The 24254-nt window shown below is 49.1% G+C and overlaps 2 protein-coding genes across 2 annotated transcripts in view; one reads left to right on the top strand and one right to left on the bottom strand.

Moving 5' to 3' along the window:
• The window catches only part of VAMP1 (vesicle associated membrane protein 1), a 79609-nt gene that overhangs the window by 23481 nt on the left and 31874 nt on the right, over positions 1-24254 (top strand). The gene's annotated exons all lie outside the window — the stretch shown is intronic.
• On the bottom strand, positions 7156-16177 carry SCNN1A (sodium channel epithelial 1 subunit alpha). The gene is made up of 13 exons (XM_074947862.1): positions 15919-16177; positions 14940-15316; positions 14346-14601; positions 13107-13294; positions 12074-12174; positions 11458-11621; positions 10727-10825; positions 10444-10561; positions 10085-10163; positions 9574-9631; positions 9380-9435; positions 8155-8230; positions 7156-7940 (listed from the first exon to the last, which is right to left on the bottom strand). Exons 1-13 carry the CDS (start codon positions 15925-15927, stop codon positions 7614-7616), a joined length of 1908 nt encoding a protein of 635 aa, XP_074803963.1. The 5' UTR covers positions 15928-16177; the 3' UTR covers positions 7156-7613.

The raw sequence follows: 24254 nt of genomic DNA, 5'->3' as shown, positions 1-24254 counted from the left end.
TGCTTCAGTCTGTCACCCTCTCTATCCCTAGAGCAGGTTGAGTGGATTTTTTTATGCTAGAGGTAGTTGGCAATGTTTCAGTGAAATGATTTTTTTTATCAGAAAATGCCAGTTTATTGAGACCAAAACTTTTTGTGTGAACATAGCCGTTTTGACAGAACTTTCATAAGGAAGGCAGTTCTTTGAGTGCTTGCTCTCGTCGATTCCAAGCAGGTGTGTGCGCGCTGCGTGCACAGTTGTCAGAAGTTTTTTTTCCCGTACCGGTACCCATCTGCTCGGGTGTGGAGCCCCCGGGAGTCATGCCTTCATGGCAGTGTATATAGATCCCTGCCAACCCACTGTTAGGATATAGATATTCAGGCCTGTCTGCAAAAGCCTGTACTCTAAGAATTTAGGTGTATTCTTATCACTTCGTTAGTTCTAGAAGTATAAAAGAAAGAATCAAAATCACTGTCTGCTGGTGTAAGGGCCTTCTCTTACTGTGACAGTTTGAGGCCCTGTTCTTAGGCTAAGGCCTTTGGCTAAGCAGCAGAGGCAGCCATAAGCTGGGAAGCGACCGGTCACATCCTCACATTCCAAACTAGTCACATTGAAAGAAGGTGCTATTGGGCTGTTAGGAATACAATCCTGTCCTGATAATGCCTATCACCTCCAGAGAAAGGGAAGTGCCTAGAAAATGTAAAAGGAAACTTAGTTTGATAGCATCCTGTCTGGCAAGAACTCACTTATCAATAGCTGGGATGTGAAATCCTCACTTCTGTATTGTTTTGTCATTAGAGTTCCAACTTTGCTATTGTTTGTCTGTATAATCTCTGTCTGGTTCTGTGATTGTTTCTGTCTGCTGTATAATTAATTTTGCTGGGTGTAATCTAATTAAGGTGGTGGGATATAATTGGTTAGCTAATCATGTTACAATATGTTAGGATTGGTTAGTTAAATTTCAGTAGAATGATTGGTTAAGGTATAGCTAAGAATATTACTATATAAATTAGGGGCAAACAGGAAGTAAGTTGGGATTCGAAAATAAGGAAAAAGGAACTTGTATTTAAGCTTGCTGGAAGTTCACCCCAATAAACATCGAATTGTTTGCACCTTCGGACTTCGGGTATTGTTGCTCTCTGTTCATGCGAGAAGGACCAGGGAAGTGGGAGAGTGAAGGAATAAGCTCTCTAACACCCACCACCTCTTCCTTCTTACCGCCAGTGACAGTCATTGGAGCAGCTCTCTTCTCTTGCTTTGGCAAGCAATCCCCTAGTGGATTTTTCCCTTGTATCTGTAAATAAACTTAAATAAAGTTTTCATTAGTCCATAGTTAAGATAAGTTTTAGTTGGGGGTTTCCCCCCATCACCACGTTCTCCCCCTCCCAGGGACCAGGGCATGCCTTGGTCTCAGGGATTCAAACCGTGCGGGTCCTGTCTGAAGCCTATGCCAAAGGGAGACCCACATGACTCCTGTTTGAAGTGTTTGGGGGAAGCCCATCAGACTGAGAAGTGCAAAATCTTCAGAGACTTCCATCCAAGGACTACGAAGGAGAGGGACTTTAGGCTAAAATTGCTCCTCATGGAGGTAGTCTTTCGTCCCCAGCCAGCACTTCGGTGTGGAGCACACCAGCCTCCATAAGAGAGGCTGTGGCGCCGATAAAGCACTCAGACTCCAGAGACCATTGGCAGCACCACTCCCCAGCACCAAAGACCTTCTCTGGTGTGAGTGCCCGGCACCACTCCCATTCACCAGTGCTGCACAAGAAGAAGACTGACAGAGGTCACTCTCCCACTAGAGCAGCAGAGCAAGGAGGCACTGAGACACCCTGCTCTAGCTCCTACTCTGCTGGCACCATCAACTCCAGTCTCACAGGGAGGGCCATCGAGTCCAGTTCTTGTGGAATCCCCAGTGTGGGAGTGTCCAGTGGAGGAGTTGGACCTTCCCTCCACTCTGGATCCCTTTGAGGTGGCCAGGGACCTTACAGCAATGGCAGAACAACTGGTGCCACAAAGAGGCACCATGCCTTCTAAGGGCAAGCCGGCGATGATGCGGCTCCACTCCCTCACACCATCTCGCTCCTCTGTCGCCGAGGTCTGACTCAGAGGTGTACGTGTCTAGGTGGAGCTGGCACTGCTCTTGGCACCGTTCCCGGCACAGCTCCAAACAGGAGGGGCAGCCATTGCCTATGATGCCATGGCCACTCCAGTGGCAGGCACTGGCTCAGTGGCCCTTCTGGACCCCACGGGCCTACCACCAAGCCCAAGGGCTAGGGTCCAGATAGTTGTAAGATGTGTCCAAGGCATGGGCCCCTCCATCATGATCTGTAGCCCAGGAACCTCCTCGAGGCCACGAGATCGACACCGAGGCCACAGCAGGAACTGGCACCGGGGCCGGCACGGGGCCAGAAGCCGGCATCACTCCCAGCACTGCACAAGACGCATTGGCGCAGGGGAATCTTCACGAGCCGGAGGGACAGGAGGACCCAGTACCCCTGCGGGCATCCTTCTTATCCTCTCCTAATGAGGCAGGGGCAGGCACATCTACCACACTGCCAACCTTGAACAACAGAGCCCATCAGGAGTTACTCAGAAGTGTGGCTCAGAATTTGGGCATGCAGGCGGAGGAGACTGAACCCATGGTCGATGTTGTGGTGCCTGAAGGTCCCTCGGGGGTAGATTTGCTCCTCATTAAGACCCTCCAGAACACTACTAAAGCATTGTGGTAAACACCCGCCTCTCTTCCCTCCATGACCAAATAGGTGGAGAGGAAGTATTTTGTGCCTTCAAAAGGGTATGAGTACCTTTTCACTCACCCTCAGCCGGCCACATTGGTTGTGGCAGCTGCCAATGAAAAGGAAAGGCAAGGGCAACTGGAACCGACTCCCAAGTCCAAGGAGGCGAAGAAACTGGATCTCTTCAGTAGGAAGGTGTATTCTACCAGGGTGGGGGTCCAGCTTTGCATCGCCAACCAACAGGCGGGTCTCGGCCGCTACAACTTTAACTCCTGGAACACATCCAAATTCAAGGAGCTGCTTCTGGCTCACTCTCATTCAGAGTTTGCTGCCATTCTCGAGCAAGGCAAGGTCATTGCAAGGACCTCCTGACAGTCCTCCCTGGATTCTGCAGCTCCATCCCCTTTCAGGCTTGGCTAGCCTCCGTATGCAGGCTGAACCGAGACCACCTAGACAAGTTGGTCATACTCACTCCTCCAGTTATCGAGTCCCTCCTGTGGTGGCTTGACTTGCAAGTGGTGTGTGCGGGAGTGCCCTTCTCTGGGCCGCAACATTCGCTGTCTCTAGTAACGGATGCATCGGCAATGGGTTGGGGGGTGCACCTAGGAAGACTCAGGACCTAAGGTCTGTGGTCCCAAGCAGAACTTTTGCTGCACATCAACGTCAGGGAACTACGTGCGGTTTGCCTTGCTTGCCAGACATTTCAAACACATCTGAGTCCTACCAAATTCATGGCCATGAAAAACACATCACGGACCGTGAAATCTGCTCTCCCCCCATGAAATCTGTATAGTATAGGATAAAGGCATACGAAAGACCAGATTTCATGGGGAGACCAGTGTTTCTGAAATTGGGGGTCCTGGCCGAAAAGGGAGTTGAAGCGGGGGGGTCACAGTATTATTTTAGGGGGGTTGCAGTATTGCCACCCTTACTTCTGCGCTGCCTTCACAGCTGGCTGGCCGGAGAGCAGTGGCTGTTGGCCAGGCACCCAGCTCTGAAGGCAGCACCCCGCCAGCAGCAGCATAGAAGGGTGGCAATACCATACCATGCCACCCTTAGTTCTGTGCTGCCGCTGAAGGCGGCTCTGCTATCAGAGCTGGGCTCCCAGCCAGCAGCCACTGCTCTCCAGCTCTGAAGGCAGTGCCGCCACCAGCAGCAGTGCAGAAGTAAGGGTAGCAGTACCGCGACCCACCGTCCCCGACTGTGAAATTGACCAAAATGGACCATGAATTTGGTAGGGCCCTATATATCAGTATTGACAGACAATACAATAGCGAAGTTCTTTATAGACAGACAGTATGTGCTCGCTCTTCTCCCCATGCCAGGAAGCCCTCAAGCCATGGGACTTTTGCATTGCCCACTCGATACATCTGGCGGCATCGTACCTTCCGGGCTCTCAGAACAAACTGGACAATCATCTCAGCAGGTCCTTTCACAACCACGAGTGGTCCCTCTTCCCGGATGTCGTGATCAACATCTTCCAAAGGTGGGGATTTCCCCAGATAAACTTGTTCGCAACACGGCACAACAGGAAGTGTCAGCAGTTCTGTTCCTTCCTGAATCACAGCCCGGGCTCGTTCGCAGACTCCTTTCCCCTCCCTTGGAAGGGGCACCTGCTGCATGCATTCCTGCCCTTTCCTCTTCTGTACAAGGTCATGCTGAAAGCCCAAAGAGAGGGAGCATCAGTGATCTTGATAGCACCAGCATGGCCATGACAACACTGGTTCACCACACTTCTAGACGTGTTGGTGGACATGCCTATAGCACTGCCCCTGGTCCCAGACTTGATAACGCAGGACCACGGCTGTCTCCAGCATCCCAGTCTAGAGTTTCTCCACCTCACAGCATGGAAACTCCATGGCTAAACCCTTTGGAGCTCACATGCTCAGAATCTGTTAGGGAAGTTCTCCTTGGCAGCCGGAAACCATCCACTCAAGCCACTTATTTGGCTAAGTGGAAGAGATTCTTGATTTGGTCACTGCAAAAGGACACTCCATGCCATTACAGTCATAGATTCCCTTTATCCTGGACTATTTACTGCACCTGAAACAGCAAGGCCTGGCGGTGTCGTCAATAAAGGTGCACCTGGCCGCCATCTCAGCTTTCCATCCAGGTTTTGCCGGCTGGTCAGTATTCGCTAACCCCATGGTTGGCAACTTCCTCAAGGGACTAGATAGACTGTACCCTCAAGTTAGACAGCCAATCCCCCCCCCCCCCCATTGGGATCTCAACCTGATGCTCTCAAGGCTGATGGACCCTCCTTTTGAGCCCCTAGCAACATACTCTCTCCTCTGCCTTTCCTGGAAAGCGGTGTTCCTCATGGCTATAACATCAGCCAGGAGTGTATCTGAGCTTAAGGCCTTGACATCTGAGCCCTCTTATACTGTTTTTTATAAGGACACAGTACAGTTGCGGCCACACCTGGCTTTCCTCCCAAAGGTCGTTTCGCAATTCCACGTGAATCAGGACATATTTCTTCCAGTGTTCTTCCCTAAGCCGCATTCTGGTAACCAGGAATGGATGCTCCGCTCCCTGGATGTCAGACAAGCGTTAGCTTTTACATTGAGCAGACAAAGCTGTTTTGAAAATCAACACAGCTCTTCATTGCAATTGCTGTGTGAATGAGGGGGTTTCCGGTGTCATCCCAAAGGACCTCTTCATGGATCACGGCCTGTATCAGGAGGTGCTACGACATAGCAAAGATACCTGCCTCAGCACTAACAGTGCACTCCAGAAGAGTGGAGGCTTCCTTAAGAGTGTTCCTGGCACAGATCCCCATTCAAGACATTTGCAGGGCAGTGACGTGGTCATTGATACACACCTTTACATCGCACTATGCCATTACTCGGCAGGCTAGAGACAAAGCCACATTTGGCAGGGCGGTGCTGCAGTCTGCGACTCAGTGAACTCTGACCCCTCCTCCTTGGGACTGCTTGGGAGTCACCTACTTGGAATCAATATGACCAAGCACTCGAAGAAAACACTGTTACCTAGCTCTTGTAACTGTTGTTCTTCGAGATGTGTTGCTCAAATCCATTCCAATACCCGCCCTTCTACCCCTCTGTCAGAGCACTGTGGCAAGAAGGAACTGAAGAGGCGGTGGGTCGGCAGGGACCTATGTACACCACCATGAAGGCACGACTCCAGGGGGCTCCACAGCTGACTCGATGGGTACCGCTAGGGGAAAAACCTTTCGATGACTATGCACGTGGCACACGGACACCTACTTGGAATGGACATGAGCAACACATCTCAAAGAATAAGAGTTAGGAGAGGTAGGTAATCTTTTTTTTTTCCTCAGGGCCAGGATGAAAGAGAACAAGCCACCCCAAAATAGCCAATAGCCCAGGCTAGAGACAATCTGTCTCTGGCCCCATGAATATTTAATCATTTATACCAGGTAGAACAGCTCCAACAGCAGACTGTGAGCAAAAGAGACTGTAACCTGGTGGTTAGGGCTGGGCTCTGAATCAGGCCCAGTAGGGACTTGAAGCTGGGTCTCACATTCCATGGAAGTGCTCTAACCTCTGGGCAATTGGCTATTCTGGGCAGTTCGCTTTCTCTTGTGTTTTGGGTTTTTAAAATTTTTTTAATTCCAAAGGTCTCATTTTTGTTCTGAAGGGGCATGAAAACAAATTTAAAAATCTTGACATTTTTCACAAAGCAGGTAACAGAGCCAGCCCTACCCCCATGCAGTGGGTATTCTGTGGTTGAACAGATAAGGGATGGGTGGATCAGAGCTGTGGCGGACCTGCACAGTTCTGATTCTGTGCTGCAGCAGCTCAGAGGGGCCACTGAAGCAATGTCACAGTTTAGGGCAGCTCTGCAGGCTCTGCATCACTGAGGCTACTTTGGCCCCCACAGCTCCTGATTATGGAAGATATAAACCAGTTGAGACGAATTTAGCCCTGAGTGTTCAGAAAAGAGCTGAGAGGCTGAATGGAGAGTTAGAGTGAGACATGTGTTATGTTGCAAAGAAGAGTCTTTGTATTGGCCTAAGAATCATAGAATATCAGGGTTGGAAGGGACCTCAGGAGATCATCTAGTCCAACCCCCTGTTCAAAGCAGGACCAATCCCCAATTTTTGCCCCCGATCCCTAAGTGGCCCCCTCAAGGATTGAACTCACAACCCTGGGTTTAGCAGGCCAATGCTCAAACCACTGAGCTATCCCTCCCCCCAAGAGTTGCAGGTAGCCTGTGGAAATCTTGAGAATATTCCAGACCTCATACCAGGATTAGGATCCATGCAGGACCCCCCCCACCCCCCCCCCCCCAAAGCAACCCAGACTTGGGAAGCAGTATCTAGTCTCCTGCACAGTCCTACAGAGGATGAGGCATTTGTGCACACTAGTACCCCCTTGGGTTCTATACACCTCACCCCTGTCCGCTGTCAGGCATACACAGAAGAGCCTAATTTTTCCTGGTCACACACCAAAGCCTTTTTCATTAGTTTTTATTCTCAAACGGTTAGAGACCAGAGTGGCCACGTTCTTGGGTGCAGAGAAGTGTGTGTGTGTATGTGGAAGGGGGCCGAGACAATATCCCCCACATATGCTGTCTCTTCCCATCAGTGGTGACTCTACAGCAAATGTGGCCAAGGGCATTGTCATCTGTATTGTGGGAGAGGACTGCAGGGTTTACCAACAGCAGGGAATGTAAACGAACCTCCCCCTCACCCCCCAACACTGCAGTCACCTGCCTCCCGACGGAGTGTCATGATTGAGGTGATGGAAGCTCTGCGTCAGCATGATAGAAATGCAGCTGAGCTGCAAGTGCTGTAGCACCAAACAGGAAATCAGTCCCTGCTCCAAACTGCTGCATGTCTTCAGACCCAACTATATAATCTGTGGTGTGGGACATGAAACTCCTCCACCTCAGTGTGCTACCCCACCACAATCGTCACTCCAGTCCAATCTCGGCATCCCTGTCCCGCCCATGCAGTTCCAGGCTGTTGTTGGAGGGCAGCGTAGTCACCACAGCCTCGACAGTGAAGCCATGTGGAGCACTGGGGCCAGAGGGCTCGGGCTGGAAGGCAGTGTTGTCGTGAGCACCTGGGGTTGGCACAGTGGAGGCCGGTAGCTGACAGGAGCGGAGCCACCGGAAGGAGAGAATGAAGGTGATGGCAATGAAATCCAAAATCAGCTCAGCGAGCTCCACCACAGAAAGAACAGAAGAACCAAACCAGAGACTCCACTGATTCCCCAGCTGGGAGAGCAGCGTCACCACCTGCAAGAGAGAGATGGGGGTAGTGAGAATTGTGTCTGCATGGGGATGCTTGTATTCCCACTTGCTGCCATGATCACCCACTGAAAGCATCCACAGCTGGGGCTTTATTCCCATCTCCAGTCCTGCCACAGGAGGAGAAATGTAGAAGTCAGGGATGTTCCTGGAAGGCAGAGGATCATAAGGGGGAGGGGCAGCTGGAAGATGAGGTATATACCGTGAAGGCAGGAGACTCCCCATTGGTTTTATACTTCCATTCCTCAAAAAATATGTTCACTTTGGCCACTCCATTCCTGTTTAATAAGAGAAAGATATGAGTGACTCTAATCCTGCAACCCCTGTATTGGAGTATACGCTCCTTATCCTGCACGTACACCAAACCTTTAAGCCACCAAACCTGCAGTTCCCCCATCTGGCAGCCCACTTAACACTCAAACCTGCAGTCTGCCCAAAATCCAGTGCAGCTGGCCATACCTACAGCATTCCTCTGAGATTCCTGTGTGATATCCCAGATTTAGGATCCCTCAAACCTATGACACCCACAAACTCCCACCCAACCCCCAAGCTTTTATCACTCCCACACACTTCAGTGCAGGGGCGTGTGCAGAAATTTAAATTTGACCCCTTTTGGCGGGGCACAGAAGCTCACTCTCCCCAGCCCCATCTCCGGGGCTGCGACATGGAGAGAGAACTCCTTCCCCCACCCCTGGGGCTGTGGCTCTCTCCCTGCGGGGGGAGTACTGTGTCCCTCAGTGATTATTAGGGGGGCCTGTGCCCCTGCTTGCCCCCTACCCCTTGTGCATGCTCCTCCTTTGATACAACAGCTCCAAACTTACTACTGCACCAAACTCACATAATCTCCCAAACTTTTAGAATACCTCCACATTTTCAGTTTGATTCCCCAAATTCACAATCCCTGCCCAAGGCTTCACCTCATTACATCAGTCCCTTGTCCAGGGATCCTCCCAATCGTTCTGTCAATCTCTAGACCTGGCCCCCTAAACCACTCCCCAAATCTCAAATTACCACTGGATCAAGTCCATTGGTCTGGTTCCAGGCCCCTGACAACACTCCTACCCCATTACTAGGCAAGACTGTGGGCCTGGTCCCAGGCTCCTGAAACCTTTTGTCTTCCCCCTCACTAGGTCTGTCTCTAGGTCTAGCCCTGGGCCCCCAAATTTCCACCTATCTCCATGACCGCGTAAGTCAGGCTCTCCTGTCTCCCCATCACTGGGTCATTCTTCCTGTCTGGCCCTGCGCTCCTGGACCCCTGCTTCTCTCCCTACCTGATTTGATCTCTGTGCTTGGTCCCAGGCCCCCGATCACCCCCATTCCTCCATTTCTACCCATCATTGGTTCATCTGGGCGCAGGCCTCAACCCCCTGACCCCACTATCACTGAGTCCCATCTCTGGTCCTGAGCCCCAGTTCTGGAGGTCTCACCTCTTGGATGTGATATTGTACTTATTCTGTCGGGACAGCATATGAAACACCCAATCCTGAAAGAAAAGCACAAAAAGCATTATAGATATACACCACTCTGTGATCCCAGCCTCCCCTTGTTGAGGGTTAATAAATGGTGGGACAGGTCTGCAGCCTGGGTAGGGTGGGATTACCACAAGAAACAATATCCTTACCTCGGAAACAGAGGAAGGCCAGTGGGAGTGTCCAGCTGACAGCTGATATTCAGTCACCCTGGAGGAAGACAGATCTATTCTTAACAGGAAGGGCTATTGGATCCACAAGGTCCAGTCTCAGCACAGCAACCTCAACAACAGGGAACTTTCTCCAGATCTAGCACTTCTGCCCTACTCCTTACAGGGCTGCCTCCTGAACGTAGCCAGACTGCAATATCCAGGAGCTCTCCCCCCAGCCAGCATTTTTGCCCTACTAACTTTGCTTCCTGCTTGGAGAGACCAGATTGAAGTATCTATCTGGATGTTTAGTTGATCAAACACTATTTGCCCCACATAATTGAATACTTGGTTTGGCAAATCAAATTCTCAGCCATTCAGTCAGCTCTCGGGATGAGACACACATAGGACTGGAAGTGATCTACTGGGTCAAGTCCAGGCCCCTGAGATCTCAGGCAACTATGCCATATAATGGTGTTCATAAAACCCTAGTTTTTATCCCGCTGAGACTTACTCGCAAGGTTTCCGACATTTGCTGAAACAGCCCAGAATGTTGGATTTGAATTCGACCTGGAGTTTGTAATAACAGTGACCTGAGTAGGGGAGAGAGAAAAGCAAAGTGAGCTCACCCTATGTGTACAGGGAAGAGCATCTCTGGGGAATGTACATGGGTGTTGCAGACCCAGAATAAGGTAGCTTCCTTGGAGGGGTTGAGAGCTCCAAAGAAGGAATCCTTTGGAGGACTTAAACAGGAGAGTTGGGGAGCTGATAGCAGGGGATAATGCGAGTCTCAGTGTTCGGGGGTTGGAATGGGTAGGTTCAGGAAGGCTTGGGGGTTCATTATGTAATTCCTTCTGCGCCGTCAGCACTTACCCCATGCTATATGCTTAGTGTAGTCACAATACTCCGCTCCAGAGGGTAAGGGATAGAAGTAATATGCACAGCCGCAGCGTTCTACCATACTGATCTGGAAACAGGAACGAATGCAGACCTGGGAGGCATGAGAGAAGGGGAGAGCTCAGCAAGGGAATCCTCACATCCCAGCATAACCAGGCCCAGAAAAAAGATGAGATCCACTCATGGCAGGGAATGGCTGAGATTGTTTCCCAAGGAGGGCGGGGACAGGTCTGGGATAGGACCAGTGGTGACGGATTACCTGCTCAGTGTAATGGGATGGGTACAGGTTCTGCACTTGCACATCACTGCCATCTTCAGTGCAGTCACTGTAGCTGCCCCCAAGACGCATTGTCGTCTCCTGACAACAAACAGCAGTTTGTCAATCTTAAGAGTCAGAGAATTTAAGGCCAGACAGGACCACCAGATCACCCAGTCTGACTGCCTGCATGTGACAGGCCACTAACGCCCCCCAGCACCCACACGCTAAGCCCAACACCTGAAATTGTACCAAGGTATTACAGCCCTCAGGAGAATGAGCTATTATGTGCCTCAGGCAGATAGCTGGGACTGAGGTGCACCAATGCCCGAAGCCCTACAATGGCAGGGAATTGATGAAGGGACACATACCTATGCTCCTGGTGCCTCCCCTTTCTGCCTGCTGCCCTGTAGTGCCATCCACCCGCAATCAATAACAGATACGATGGTAATAACCTCCCACTCCTCACTCCCATCTCATGTCACCAACTCCTCCTTGCTATCCCCCTTTTCCAGCCCTTCACTGATTAGTAATAGCTTCCAAGGTAATGTCCTCCCCCTCAGTCCCTCCCTCTGTTGCCACCCTCTAGGATTAACTTTTCTGCTCCCCACATCCTAGTTCCACGGCAACCCTTCTGCTCCCTACTGACCAATCTTGTGCTGACGCAAGTCTTCATGCAGGTGCACAGTGAAGCCCATGCCACCTCTTCCCTCGTTCTACCTCCCCCGTCATACCTTTCTCATGCTGATGGAGGTCTCCATACCCGGACGCACATTGAAGCCCCCATCGTCCATGAAGGCTGGTTCATTCTGCTCATGGACCATCACCCGGGCTCCTGTCACTGTGGATAGCAGTGGGATATAGTCGTTCTGCTCTGTGCGCACTAGCAGAGAGAGGCCTGTAGAGATTTCAGAGAGTGAGGAGGGATCAGGGCCAGTCACTGGGGTGGGGGGACAGCAGAGAGATCACAACTGGGCTAGTGGGGGAGGAGGCAGAGTGTGGGGGCATCACAGCTGAGCCAGAAAAGAAAAGGGGATCAGGGCTGGGCCTGAGTTGAGCAGAATGTAAGGGGGTCAGGCCTGGGGGGAGGCAAAGTGTTGGGAATCAGGGCTGGAGGTGGCAGAGAACTGGGATTGCAAAGCCAGGCCTGGAGAAAGCAGAATTTGGGGAGGCCTGAACTTTTGGCACTCCAAACTCACATGGGTCATGTTGGGGGATGCAATCCACCATCACACAGGGGAATAAGCAGAGCAGGATCTTGGTGCTCACAGTTCTCTCCCACCCCCAAAACCCTCATATTCTAGATATACACCTGAATGGGTTCTCCCCACCTGCTACAGGGACCCTCACCATTATTGATCCCAGGCAGGGATGATGTCCACAGGCTGCTATTGCCATCATTGAATGTGTAGCAGTTCCCATAAATAGGGTGATGGAAATGGGTGTAATTCCTGGGAGAGAAATGGAAATATTCAGATTAGGGCATCCAGGCATGTGGGGAAAAATCCCCAAGAGATGATGAGGGACAGGGTATTCTAAAAGGAACCATTCTTTGTACCACCCTATGGAGAGGAACTGAGAGCAATACAGAAGAGTAGTGTCTGTAGTGTAAACAAGCCCTGAGAAATGGGTCAGAGCAAGGTTATTTAGCAAGGTGCTGAAAATGACTTCTGAAGCTGAAGAGCTGTTAGATTCCTCACGTTGCTAACTCTGGAGGACCAAAACTGGTGTTAGCAGCAGTGGGATATTTTTATAAAATCTCCTTAATATAGGCCTGGCTTTAAATTCTCCCACCTCTTCTCCATCCTCTTGGATCAGATATTAATTTGATTGCCCCTTTGGGATCATTTGAATGTAGACTATAACACCGGGAACTGGCTTGTTTCTTACTATTCTTTCTACAGCAGCTGCCCCTCCTTCCTCTTCTTGTAAGGGTATGTGTCTGTGGGCTTTGGTACACACAAACATTGTACCACTTTTAATTACATCAGTATAGTTAAAGTAATACAACCCCCTACTGTGGATTCAGTTACACCAGTATAAAGATCACTTTATACAGTATAACTGCACCCACACTAGTGTATGTACCTGAATCACAATTTCAGTTATCTGAAACAAAGGGAAAAGAGCACAGGAACTATCTCATGGCACTTAGGGGTCAGTGAACCTGAGGAGCCAAAACCCCAAGGGCAGGACCCAGAGCCAATCACTTGAGATTATGGGATCCAGGAGCCTCAGGAATTGAACAAGGGAGAATACCCCAGGCTTGGGCCCTGGCAGTGAGTGTAACTGTTCTCCAGCAGTAGTGTCTTGGCTTCTCCTTGTACCCAGCAAGGAATGCAGAGGTTGTTAAGATGGGATATTGGAGCCTCTCAGCACTCACGCCTTGTCACATGGAACCTCATTGAAGCGGCAAGCGTAGATGAAGTTCTCAAAATTGGACTCATCCAGGGCCTTTGTGTTAGGCATCCGTGCCAGAATGTTGATGTAGTGGAAACTGTACCACTCACGCACAGCATCTACACCTGATGAATACGTCTGATGAAAACAATCCTCATTGGTCTCGTTGCACTGCAAGAGAAACATCAGCCGTCTCAAGGAACACAAGTCCATGAGGAGGGATGAGGGGGTATACTTGACCTCCCCCCGGCCCCCCGAACATGGACAGGAAATAAATTAAGATTATACTTGACAAGTGCAGCTAACAGACATAAGGGGAACCCCTCCCCCGCAACCCCAGATCCTCAATGGGAGGGAAACTCCTGGGCAGGGGGAATGATCAAGAGACTGAGGAAGCAGCAAACCACAGTGAAGTTATTGCAATGAGCTGTGCAAAAAATGAGATTGTGGAGTATACACAGCAGCTTTCAATTCTGGAACAGGGAGTCCCTCTCTGTGGGTGTACTTACACCTTGGCATAAACTTAAAATTTAGATCAAACTAGCTACATCACTCAGATGTGCAAAAAATTCAAACCCTAAGTGCTGTAGTTAAATTCACCTAGCCCCGGTGTACACATGGCTAGGTTGAGGGAAGAATTCTTCTATTGACGTAGCTACTATCACTTGGGGAGGGAAACTACCTACATTGACAGAAAAAACCCTTCCATTGATGTAGGAAGCATCTACACTACGGTCCTACAGCAGCACAGCTGCAGTTGTGCCATGGAGCGCCTGTAGTGTAGACATGCCCTAGCCTAGACTAGAGTTTTTGCTCCTGCTGGAACTCTAGTTAATTGATTGATGGTTGAGTATGCTCTAGAGCAGTGCTACTCAAAGTGGTGGTCCGTGGACCGGTGCCAGCCCACGAGCCATCGGCTGCCGGTCTGCGCGCACATTGGAAAAAAAAATTGCCGGCCCCCACATCAGATAGCTTGAGAAGCACTGCTCAGGAGAATGGATGGAGAAGGGGGACAGTCCTTCCCTAGATCCCTTAGGGAGAGGCTGGGACTTGAAAGGCTTTTTTCAGCTCTTAACAACTTTCATTAGTAGCAGCAACAACAACTTCACCAGATTTCCAGACAGTGGAGGGTGGAGCCGACACTGGTACGAGAGGATCTAATGAGAGATTAGGAGCTAGGCAAAGTCTGTAGAGTACAGGAGAGAGAGGGATCTATTCTCACCAGGATGAAGCCAATTTTCCAGTCACTTTTGTCCACTGGAGGACTGTTCCCCTTCAGGCTTGCTGGTTCATCACGCTTGTGTCTCCTCAGTGGGTGGCGCTGGACATGGTGGGACAGGCTCCTAGGGCTACGTTTCCGGGTGGACTGGGCTGCCCAGTTGCTTTGTACCAGAGACATGTTGTAGTTATACAGGTCCATTAGTGTCTGATGGGTGATACGATCCAGTTCATCCAGCTCCTTCTGGACAGCACTGTATCTGTGAGATGGGGAGAGTGGACTCCAGAGTTAGGGCTTATCTCTATTGGGGAATTTCCCACTATAGCTATACTTACACTATAATACTTATTTGCCTATAGCTAGACAGGTATAAGTCCCCATGTGGGAATAAAAGTGACTTTATTCAGATATAATTACTCTGCTTCCAAACTGTAGTGGAATAGTTATTCCAGTATAGCTATGTAGGGAAATTTACCCATGTAAACAAGCCCTTAGTATCTCAATATCACCTGTAGGGGTACTGGGTATTTCTCCTGATCCAGTAGGAGTGCAATACACAATATATATACCTGTAGGCCCTGGGAGTTTGTCTCATACCTGTAGGGGTTGAGAGTGCACAGTGTGACAGCAGGGAAGGTCAGCTTGTCTGAGTTGAGGTTAAGGTTCAGGTTGACAGGGAAGCTGAAGTACTGCCTGTAGAGGATCCCAAATTGCCAGTACATTAGGCCAAAGGTGAGGAAGAAGAGCACAGACCAGAAGGCTGTCTTCATTTTGTTCCTCTTGGAGCAGACTAAGCGGATGGCTCCATGGATGGTTGTGTTGTTACAGAAGAACTGGAAGAGTTCATGGTATGACTTGTGGAACTCAATGAGGCCCTGACACTCCTTCTCCACCTTCTGCTGCTTCTCTGCTTCCTGTTCACATCTCCTCAGCCTCTCCCGCACTGGCACCTTCTCTGCCTTCACAGCTACAACCTATGACACAATAAGCTTGGAATCAGGCAATATATAGATATCAGTTAAGTCTACCGTGACCCACCTAACTCAGGAAGCCTTTGCCTGCTGGGACCCTTCAGCCCCTCCACATCCCATTGTCCTCCACATTCAAGCTGTTCCACACACACACCCCATGCTCTCCCACACCCTGTCCCCTCCACACACACCCCCATTCTCCCCCATTCCCTGTCCCCTCCACACACGCACCCATTCTCCCCCATGCCCTCACCCCTCCCCCATGCCCTGGCCCATCCACACACACCTGCTATCCTCCCTCACAATCTGGTCCCTCTACACACACACTATCCTCCCCCATATCCCAGCCCTTCCACACATATACACACACCTCTATCCTCCCCCATGCCCAAGAGTCTCCACACACACACCCTATCCTCCCCCACACCTCAGCCCTTCCCCACACACTCCCCCATCTCTCCCCCGCCCCAGTCTCTCCATACACGCACCCAGACCCCCTCCCTCCTTTACCCCAGCATCCACTCTGTAGAAACCCCACTGCACCCTTCTTCAGAGGGTGGTGTTTAAAAGCAAGGTTAGAAGCAACTGAGTAGAAAGACACTAACTTGGTGCATTTTAGCCTATGATGCTGTTTCCACTGAGCTATGTGGACTCCACTCTCCTTGGAAATGAGGATCTCCCTTTGGTGTTGTCCCCCTGTGGAAGTTTCTCTCTCCTAAGCGAGATCTGTGCTTTGCTGTGCCCTGGTCTCAGACTCCCGGCTCTGCCTCCTGGCAGCTGCTTTGCCTTGGTGGTTAGGATTAGACTGGTTTCTTTCCAGCTCAATCTGGCAACCTGTCCTGCTCCTGCCCTCCCAGCCGCTCCCCGCCTCCGCAGCTCTGGGGAAAAGAAAAGCCTCATTAACATCTCAATATCTCGGTTCCTAGAGAAAAGGGAGATGGGCCGGGGTAGGGGGAGAGCAAGGGGTAGAAAAGGACAGGCTGAGAGGGTAGAGGCGAGGGGGCTAGGAGAGGAAACAAACAGACACTAATAAAGCCCCAGGAGTGGCCCGTGTTGACTGAGGACCACTGTAGAAAAAATAATTTTGTGGTCTGGGGCTTTCACTGGGGGCTTGGGGCGGCAGCAGCTCTGATCAGCAAAGAGAGGATTCAGGTACACAAGTGTGCAGCCTCAGGGGCCTCTCTCTGCTGAAACAACAGGGTGGGGCTTTGAAATAGCTGAGCCGTTTTAAGTCAAGGACACAAGCACCCCACCCATCCTTCTGACTCCCTGGGCTGCAGTCTCAGAGCAAACCGGTACTGACACCCAAGAGCCAGCTGGCAACCTCGCTTGCACCTCCCCCACTCCCTGCAGAAGGGTGGAGGAAGAGGTAAGCAGTGCTGGCTGCTCCCAGGTAGGGCTGCAGACTGCTCCGAGAGCATTACATTATGTCCCTCCCCCCACCCCTTCTCCTGAGCTGGGAACACAATGTCCCAGCAAGAGGAGAAAGGTAGAAAAAAATGTTGGCAGCAGTGTCTCAAGGACATGGGGACAAGTCAAGGTAATGCAACAGTAACAGCAGCTACCTGAGCTGGGCACACTCTCCTGTACCCCACCAGGCTGCGCGAAGGCCTTGGCTCAGGGCAGGTACTGTAGGGATCTCCCCAGTTACCAATTTCCAGGCCATTCCAGGGGTCTGGGCTCCTAGCCTGTCCCTTTAGAGCTCTCAACCATCTTCAGTGCTCTTCAACCCCAGGAGGACGTAACCTGTGGGAGCTAGCAGCATTGAAGGAGGGGCTCTTAAGCCCCAGGAACCCAACACTGCCTGTCATTCAACACAGGACTGTGAGGCAGTAGTATTCTAATAAACACCCTAGGCACTGTAAAAACACTTAAGAAGTACTTGAAGAGATTACAGCTAAAATAGAAAAGGCAGAATTATTATCCCCATGTTGCAGATGGGGAATTGAGGCACAGAGAGATTAAATGTGTGCCCAAGGTCACACAGGGAGTTTGTAGCAGCCCTAGGACCTAATCTAAATCCTAGTGCAATGTTTTAACCACAAAAACATCTTTCCTCTCAAAAATCGTTGCCTTCTAGTCCCAGCTGTGGGAAGGGACTGGCATCTACTGGGCTATCAGCAAGGAGATTTGGAGTTCAGACTCCCAGGCTACGTCTACACTGCGTGCCTTACAGTGACACAGCTGTGCTGCTACAACCATGTCTCCATAAAGTACGCAGTGTAGCTGCTAGAACGAGGAGTACTTGTGGCACCTTAGAGACTAACAAATGTATTTGAGCATAAGCTTTCGTGGGCTAAAGCCCACTTCATCAGATGCATGCAGTGGAAAATACAGTAGGAAAAGATATATATATACAGAGAACATGAAAAAATGGGGGTTGCCATACCAACTCTTAACGAGACCAATCAATTAAGGTGGGCTATAATCAATTGATTGGTCTTGTTAAGAGTTGGTATGGCAACCCCCATTTTTTCATGTTCTCTGAATATAAATATATATATATATCTTCCTACTGTATTTTCCACTGCATGCATCTGATGAAGTGGGCTTTAGCCCACAAAAGCTTATGCTCAAATTCATTTGTTAGTCTCTAAGGTGCCACAGGTACTCTTTGTTCTTTCCGCTGATACAGACTAACATGGCTACCACTCTGAAACTTGTCACAGTATAGCCACTGTTTGTCATCAGGAGAGAGCTCTCCCACCAACAAAATAAAACCACCCTCAATGAGGGGCGGTAGCATCTCCTGCTGACAAAGCACTGTCCATACTGGCGCTTTTCATTGGTAAAACTTTTGTTAGGCAGGGGTGTGTTTTTTCACAGGAAAAAGTTTTACCTATGAAAGTGCAGTGTAGACATAGCCCTAGATACTATTTGCAGCTCTGAAAGTTTTTTCAGTATATTCCAAGGTGTGAATTTAAACTTATGTAGTTATGTTGGTATAACTCTTGGTGTTGACACTGTTATTCTGCTGCCTGTTTTTCAATTTAGTTTTTGTTATTTGGGAAGGATTAAAGCTATATTGGAAAACGTCGCTCGTACACCATGAGTGTGTCCACTACAGGGAAAGGCAATGGGAGCACTACATCTGTATAACTATATTGGTATAATCAGTAAACCTTTCACATGTAGACAAGCCTTAACTCACTGTGGCTTTGATCAAGTCCCTCACTCTCCTTGTATCTCAGTTTCCCCATCTATCTAATCCTCTCTTCCCAGGAAGCTGTGAGGGTTAACGAGTTACTGTGTGTGTCTCACTAGGAGTGCTGTCACTAGGAGGACTGGGAATAATAATGGTCATCGCAAAGCTCACCAGGTTTTGGGATACAAAAAATTATTCGTGCAGGAAACTTCAAGTACTATGGAATTCCTTCCTTTAGTGTAAATAACTTTCTATAATCCCAGTTTAATGATTCTGTATTTCTGATGTATTCCACTTTTATTCCAACAACAAAAGTGAAGGGACATCAAATTTGTGTTGAAAGGAGGTTGTTTTGGAATGATAATGAGTAGCGTCCCTTGATGCTACTCACCCACTTGCTGAAGTGAAGAAACAGATTGACAGAGCCAGAAGAGTACCCAGAAGTCACCTACTACAGGACAGGCCCAACAAAGAAAATAACAGAACGCCACTAGCCATCGCCTTCAGCCCACAACTAAAACCTCTCCAACGCATCATCAGGGATCTACAACCTATCCTGAAGGACGACCCATCACTCTCACAGATCTTGGGAGACAGGCCAGTCCTTGCTTACAGACAGCCCCCCAACCTGAAGCAAATACTCACCAGCAACCACACACCACACAACAGAACCACTAACCCAGGAACCTATCCTTGCAACAAAGCCCGTTGCCAACTGTGTCCACATATCTATTCAGGGGACACCATCATAGGGCCTAATCACATCAGCCACCCTATCAGGGGCTCGTTCACCTGCACATCTACCAATGTGATATATGTCATCATGTGCCAGCAACGCCCCTCTGCCATGTACATTGGCCAAACCGGACAGTCTCTACGTAAAAGAATAAATGGACACAAATCAGACGTCAAGAATTATAACATTCAAAAACCAGTCGGAGAACACTTCAGCCTCCCTGGACACTCAATTACAGACCTAAAAGTTGCAATTATTCAACAAAAACACTTCAAAAACAGACTCCAGTGAGAAACTGCAGAACTGGAATTAATTTGCAAACTGGACACCATTAAATTAGGCTTGAATAAAGACTGGGAGTGGATGAGTCATTACACAAACAAAAAACTATTTCCCCATGCTAATTTTCTCCCTACTGTTACTCACACCTTCTTGTCAACTGTTTGAAATGGGCCATCCTGATTGTCACTACAAAAGTTTTTTTTTTTTCCTGCTGATAATAGCCCACCTTAATCGATTACTTTCGTTAGAGCTGGTATGGCAACCCCCATTTTTTCATGTTCTCTGTATATATATATCTTCCTACTGTATTTTCCACTGCATGCATCTGACGAAGTGGGTTTTAGCCCACAAAAGCTTATGCTCAATAAATTTGTTAGTCTTTAAGGTGCCACAAGTACTCCTCATTCTTTTTCCTTGAAATGAAGGACATTTAAGAGGTATGACGGTAAGGGCTGGGCCTTTGTGTACTTAGTGCTGCTGAAAGGTGTTGGCTTGACAATGCTGGTAAATGAAATCCTCTGTTAATCTATAGGGAAGTAGCAGGGTATGACTTCCTTTAGAGGAAAAAGGGACAGTTCAGCCTCCATTATCCGTGCAGTTCTTGGCCTTGATGATGAGTCTGCCAAAATCATCTCATGTGGGGCAACCTAACATCTTTTAGATTAAATGCTTCAAACCTTCATTTACAGAGTTGAGGTTATCCAGTGATGCCTTTGAAAACCAGGAAATAGCTAAGGCAGTGTAAACTTAAACTTCTGAAAACCAGGAAATACATAGATAGTGTCTTCTATGATAGCAAGGTACTGGACCCACAATGACCCAGAAAGTCCCTTCCAGTTTTGTATTCCTGTGTTACACACTGGTGCAACCTTAACTCCGTCCTTCTGGAGCTGGCAATAGCCAATGGGAATTCTCTGTGTGCACTCCAGCTACATTCTCTGAGTTAGCTCTCGTTGTATATAATGGAGGGATTCATTGGATTAGCTTGGTAGTGCTATGATAGTGTTATGAGGATATCTGTGGGGGGCTCCTGCTCCCGTGGAGCGGGGTTCTGAGTCCTCCCCAGGGGCATGTGATCAAAGGAAAGAGGTGCAAGTGTACCTTGAGAGATTCAGACTGCTTCATTTAAGCACTGTGTTGTATAGGTTGTCACAGTAGCCATTCACGGGGTTCTTCTTGCCATGGGGATTGTCAGCAGTGAGGTGGGATATGAGAGTGGAGTGTCAGAGAGCTTATTGATGTGACTGAAAATAGAGTATTAGATGGAATTGTGTCCATAGGGTGAAGGGGTTGTAAAATTTAGCAAGTAGGGGGTTATTTCTATGGAGTGGGATCAGAGTTTGAGAGTACAGCAGGTTTAGATAGCTCCTGCACAGTAAATAAAAATTTTACCTTAGCAGAGAAAAATCATATATTCTGTCGTACAGTGGTCATGTGCCCTGAGTGTTCTGCACTTCTGCAAGATCAGAGTGCTAGTATGTGTTTTGTGGGCATTTTGGGGCAGTGCTCAGAAAGGGCAGAGTTAAGGTTGTGTTGGCATTTACCTTAACACTGTGTTTCTTAGTTTTCAGCAGTTTGTTTACATTACCGTAATTCTTTATTTCCTGGTTTTCAGAGGCTTAGGTTTAGCCACTATCCATGTTCTGGAAGGGCACGAGGCACCACTTATCTCTGTGTTGTTGAAGTTTTGGGGAATTTATTTTCCTTGGTTTAAAAAGAAATATTTCTCAGTACCCCTGTGTACCAGAGTCCAGCTCTACCTCTGGATCATTGGCAATGATTATGCTCGCTACAGAATTCTTTGGCTGCACATAGGTCCCTTCACTGTCTCTGCATCATTTCCTTGTCTCCTTTCTTTCTGCTGGTCTAGCACAGCCTGGTTCTCCCTCCTCAGTCATGGATGGAGAGGCAGAAATCAACTGGGTCCTGTTGGTTGAGGCGCTCAGGAGTGGATGCAGGAACAGTGTAGAGACTAGCATAAAGTTAGTAAGGATCTTTTTAAAAAGAGAAATTGGGGGATGAGGACATGAGAGGAAGGGTGATCCAGTGGTTAGGACCTAGGAGATCTAGGTTCAATTTCCTGCTCCATAACTGATCTCCTGTGTGACCTTGGCCAAGTCCCCTAGTCTCTCCAAGAGGGTTAGATCCAGAAACGTATGTAGGCACTTAATTTCTATTGATTTCAATGGAAGTTAGGAGCCTAAATACCCTTGTGGATCTGACCCCATGTTCCAGTTCCACATCTGAAAAAATGGGGGTAATAAATACTTCCCTACCTCACAGGAGCATTGTGAGCATAAATACACTGACACTCAGATCCAGGTCCACAAAGGGATTTAGGCACTGCATCATTCACTATGATGGCACCTAAAAAATCACAGTAACGACACGGCAATACACAAAGCTTGAATTAAGCAGGTTGGATAAATAACTAGAGTCATGGGATCAGGGGCACTGCACCATGGTCTTTCACCTCCCAGGTGGGTGCCATAACCACTGGACTACAGAGTCATTCTCATTGTCCCAATGACTTTTTAAGTATTTATATACTGTAGAACAGCTTCAACAGGAGAGCTTGAGACCTCTCCATCTCAGAGTATCCTGTAGCTCAGTGGTTAGAACACGCTCTTGAGAAGTACGAGACACTTGCTCAAATCTTTCTCCATCCTTAGGCAGAGGAGGGAATTGAGCCTGGGTCTCCCACATAACAGGTGAGTGTGCTAACCACTGGGCTTTGTCACCTACCTCTTAGGCACATTCCATTCTAGAGAGCTGCATGTTTTCTTTAATAACATTTTTAATATTGTTTCCTCAAAGGGGCAGTGGGTGCCATGCACTAGCTGAACTAAATGTTGAGTGACTGAGATCAGTTGGGGGAGGTTTGAGTCAAGGTTTGAGCCCCAGGGATGTGCAAAAAAGTAACACTGTTGATTTTGTAAAATGCTAAGGTTTTTTTCAGGAAGCTGTATCTTAGGAACCCCGTGCTCAAATGACTCCAAATTTGGAACACTAACCTGACCCCTTGCCCTCATAAAGCACAACAAATTTCAAAATATTCTAAGCATGCAGCTTGTACAGCACTTAGAAAAGTTGCTCTTTAAACAGAAAGGGCTTCTCAACCTGAACCAAAGTAGATTTGGCACTCTATTGTAATGGGAACACTTTTAATTCCAGTTTTGCTGGACTGGATTCAAACTGATGACCAGCTGGTGAACGTTTCAGTAGCTCATAACCAATGCACTGAGACATCCAGTTCCTTGCATCCAGAAATTAAGCTTCCTTTCTGGAAGGATGTTTATTAAATCAAGTTCTGACTTGATTGAAGTTTACCCAGCCATTTTCCAGTCTCTGGACATGAAGGTCTTGTCTTCACTGCAAAGATAACTTGAGTTCTCACTCCAGTGTTGTCCCTAACCCGAGTCTCATCTACACGTGCAGCCATCTCACTTAAGGGTGATGGTGCTTTTCACTTGAAATGGCAGGGCTGGGTAGGCTAGAGCTCAGGTGTTGCTAAAACTCAAGCAGTTAACATGACCACTCTGCAATGTGGATGTCGGCTAACACCACTGGAGTGCTCTTAGTCTTCCAGTGCCTTCCCACATTTCCCCCTGGGCCACATTTTCTTGCTGTCTACATACTAGCCAAAGTTACCTATTAATTCACATAGCACAGTTTAGTATTTGACTCCACATTCCTACGTGGGTTACAGACTGCAATAGCACTCTGTTGCAGGGTGACTGGCCCCTTTAAGAGGGAGGGAGGTGTCCAGTGCACCTGTGATTCATCAGCTGCCGCCAGATAGGGCTTGAGTTGAAAGAGAGCATCTAGGCCCTAGAGGGGAGGAGACTGAGTGAAGTGGAAAAGGGCTCAGGGCTAAAAGACCAGTAGAGGAGCTAGCTTGTTGATCTTCCTGAGCTGAAGAGCAAATGCTGGGAGGCTGAAAGGGGCTGACTTGTTGGAATGTGTGTTTGATAGAGGAGTCATGAGTAGGGCTCCGTGTTTGTCTTGGAGGCTGCGGAAGTCACGAATTCCAAGACTTCCTGCAACTTCCTTGACTTCTGCAGCTGCCAGTGTGGCTGACTCCAGTGCCACCCAAGCAGCTGGCCTCTGAGCCAGCTTCTCAGGCGTCCCTGGGGACAGCCACAACTGCCGCTGCTGGAGCGGCTCTGCAGCCTGCTGCTCGGGTGGCCCCACAGCCAGCCACACCAGCTGCTGCTGGAGCTGCCTCAGCCCCGGGGCCAGCCATACTAGCCGCTGCTCAGGCAACCCTGGGCAGCTGGCCCTGGGGATCACCTGAGCAGTGGACCCAGGGATGGCCGGCACAGTGGCTCCCCTACAGCGGTGGCTGGAGCAGCCACTGGTCCCCTGGGGCTCCCCCACTCCTCCGGCTGCTGGTGCTGTGGGCTCCCCTAACCCCCCACCCCACCCCGCCCCCCTCCCCGCAGTCATACACTCATAGGACTAGGAAAGGACCTCGAGAGGTCATCTAGTTCAGTCCCCTGCACTCATGGCAGGACTAAGTATTATCTAGACAATCCCTGACAGTCCCTCACCTAAGATTCAATCAGGGGTATTTATAGTATAAGTCATGGACAGGTCACAGGCCGTGATTTTTTGTTTCTTGCCTTTGACCTGTCCATGACTTTTACTAAACATACCCATGATTAAATAGTAGCCTTAGTCATGAGACTGGTCACTCCCAGTTGGATGGCCTGGAGATTGAGGTCCTGGAACAAGGGCAGAAAGGAACTGGGAACAGAGTGCTGGTGGACTCATGG

Source organism: Natator depressus, chromosome 1 (genome assembly GCF_965152275.1).
Source record: "Natator depressus isolate rNatDep1 chromosome 1, rNatDep2.hap1, whole genome shotgun sequence".
Lineage (NCBI taxonomy): Eukaryota > Metazoa > Chordata > Testudines > Cheloniidae > Natator > Natator depressus.
The sequence above is the reverse complement of the archived record's forward strand: the minus strand, read 5'-3'. Positions and strand labels throughout refer to the sequence as shown.

Excerpts from the sequence above, each read along its gene's own strand:
- SCNN1A (XM_074947862.1), bottom strand. Across the intron at positions 10,826-11,457 it reads CCTCCATCAGCATGAGAAAG|GAGACGACAATGCGTCTTGG; the intron begins GTATGACGGGGG and ends GTTTGTTGTCAG. Across the intron at positions 9,436-9,573 it reads GGCCTTCCTCTGTTTCCGAG|GATTGGGTGTTTCATATGCT; the intron begins GTAAGGATATTG and ends CTTTTCTTTCAG.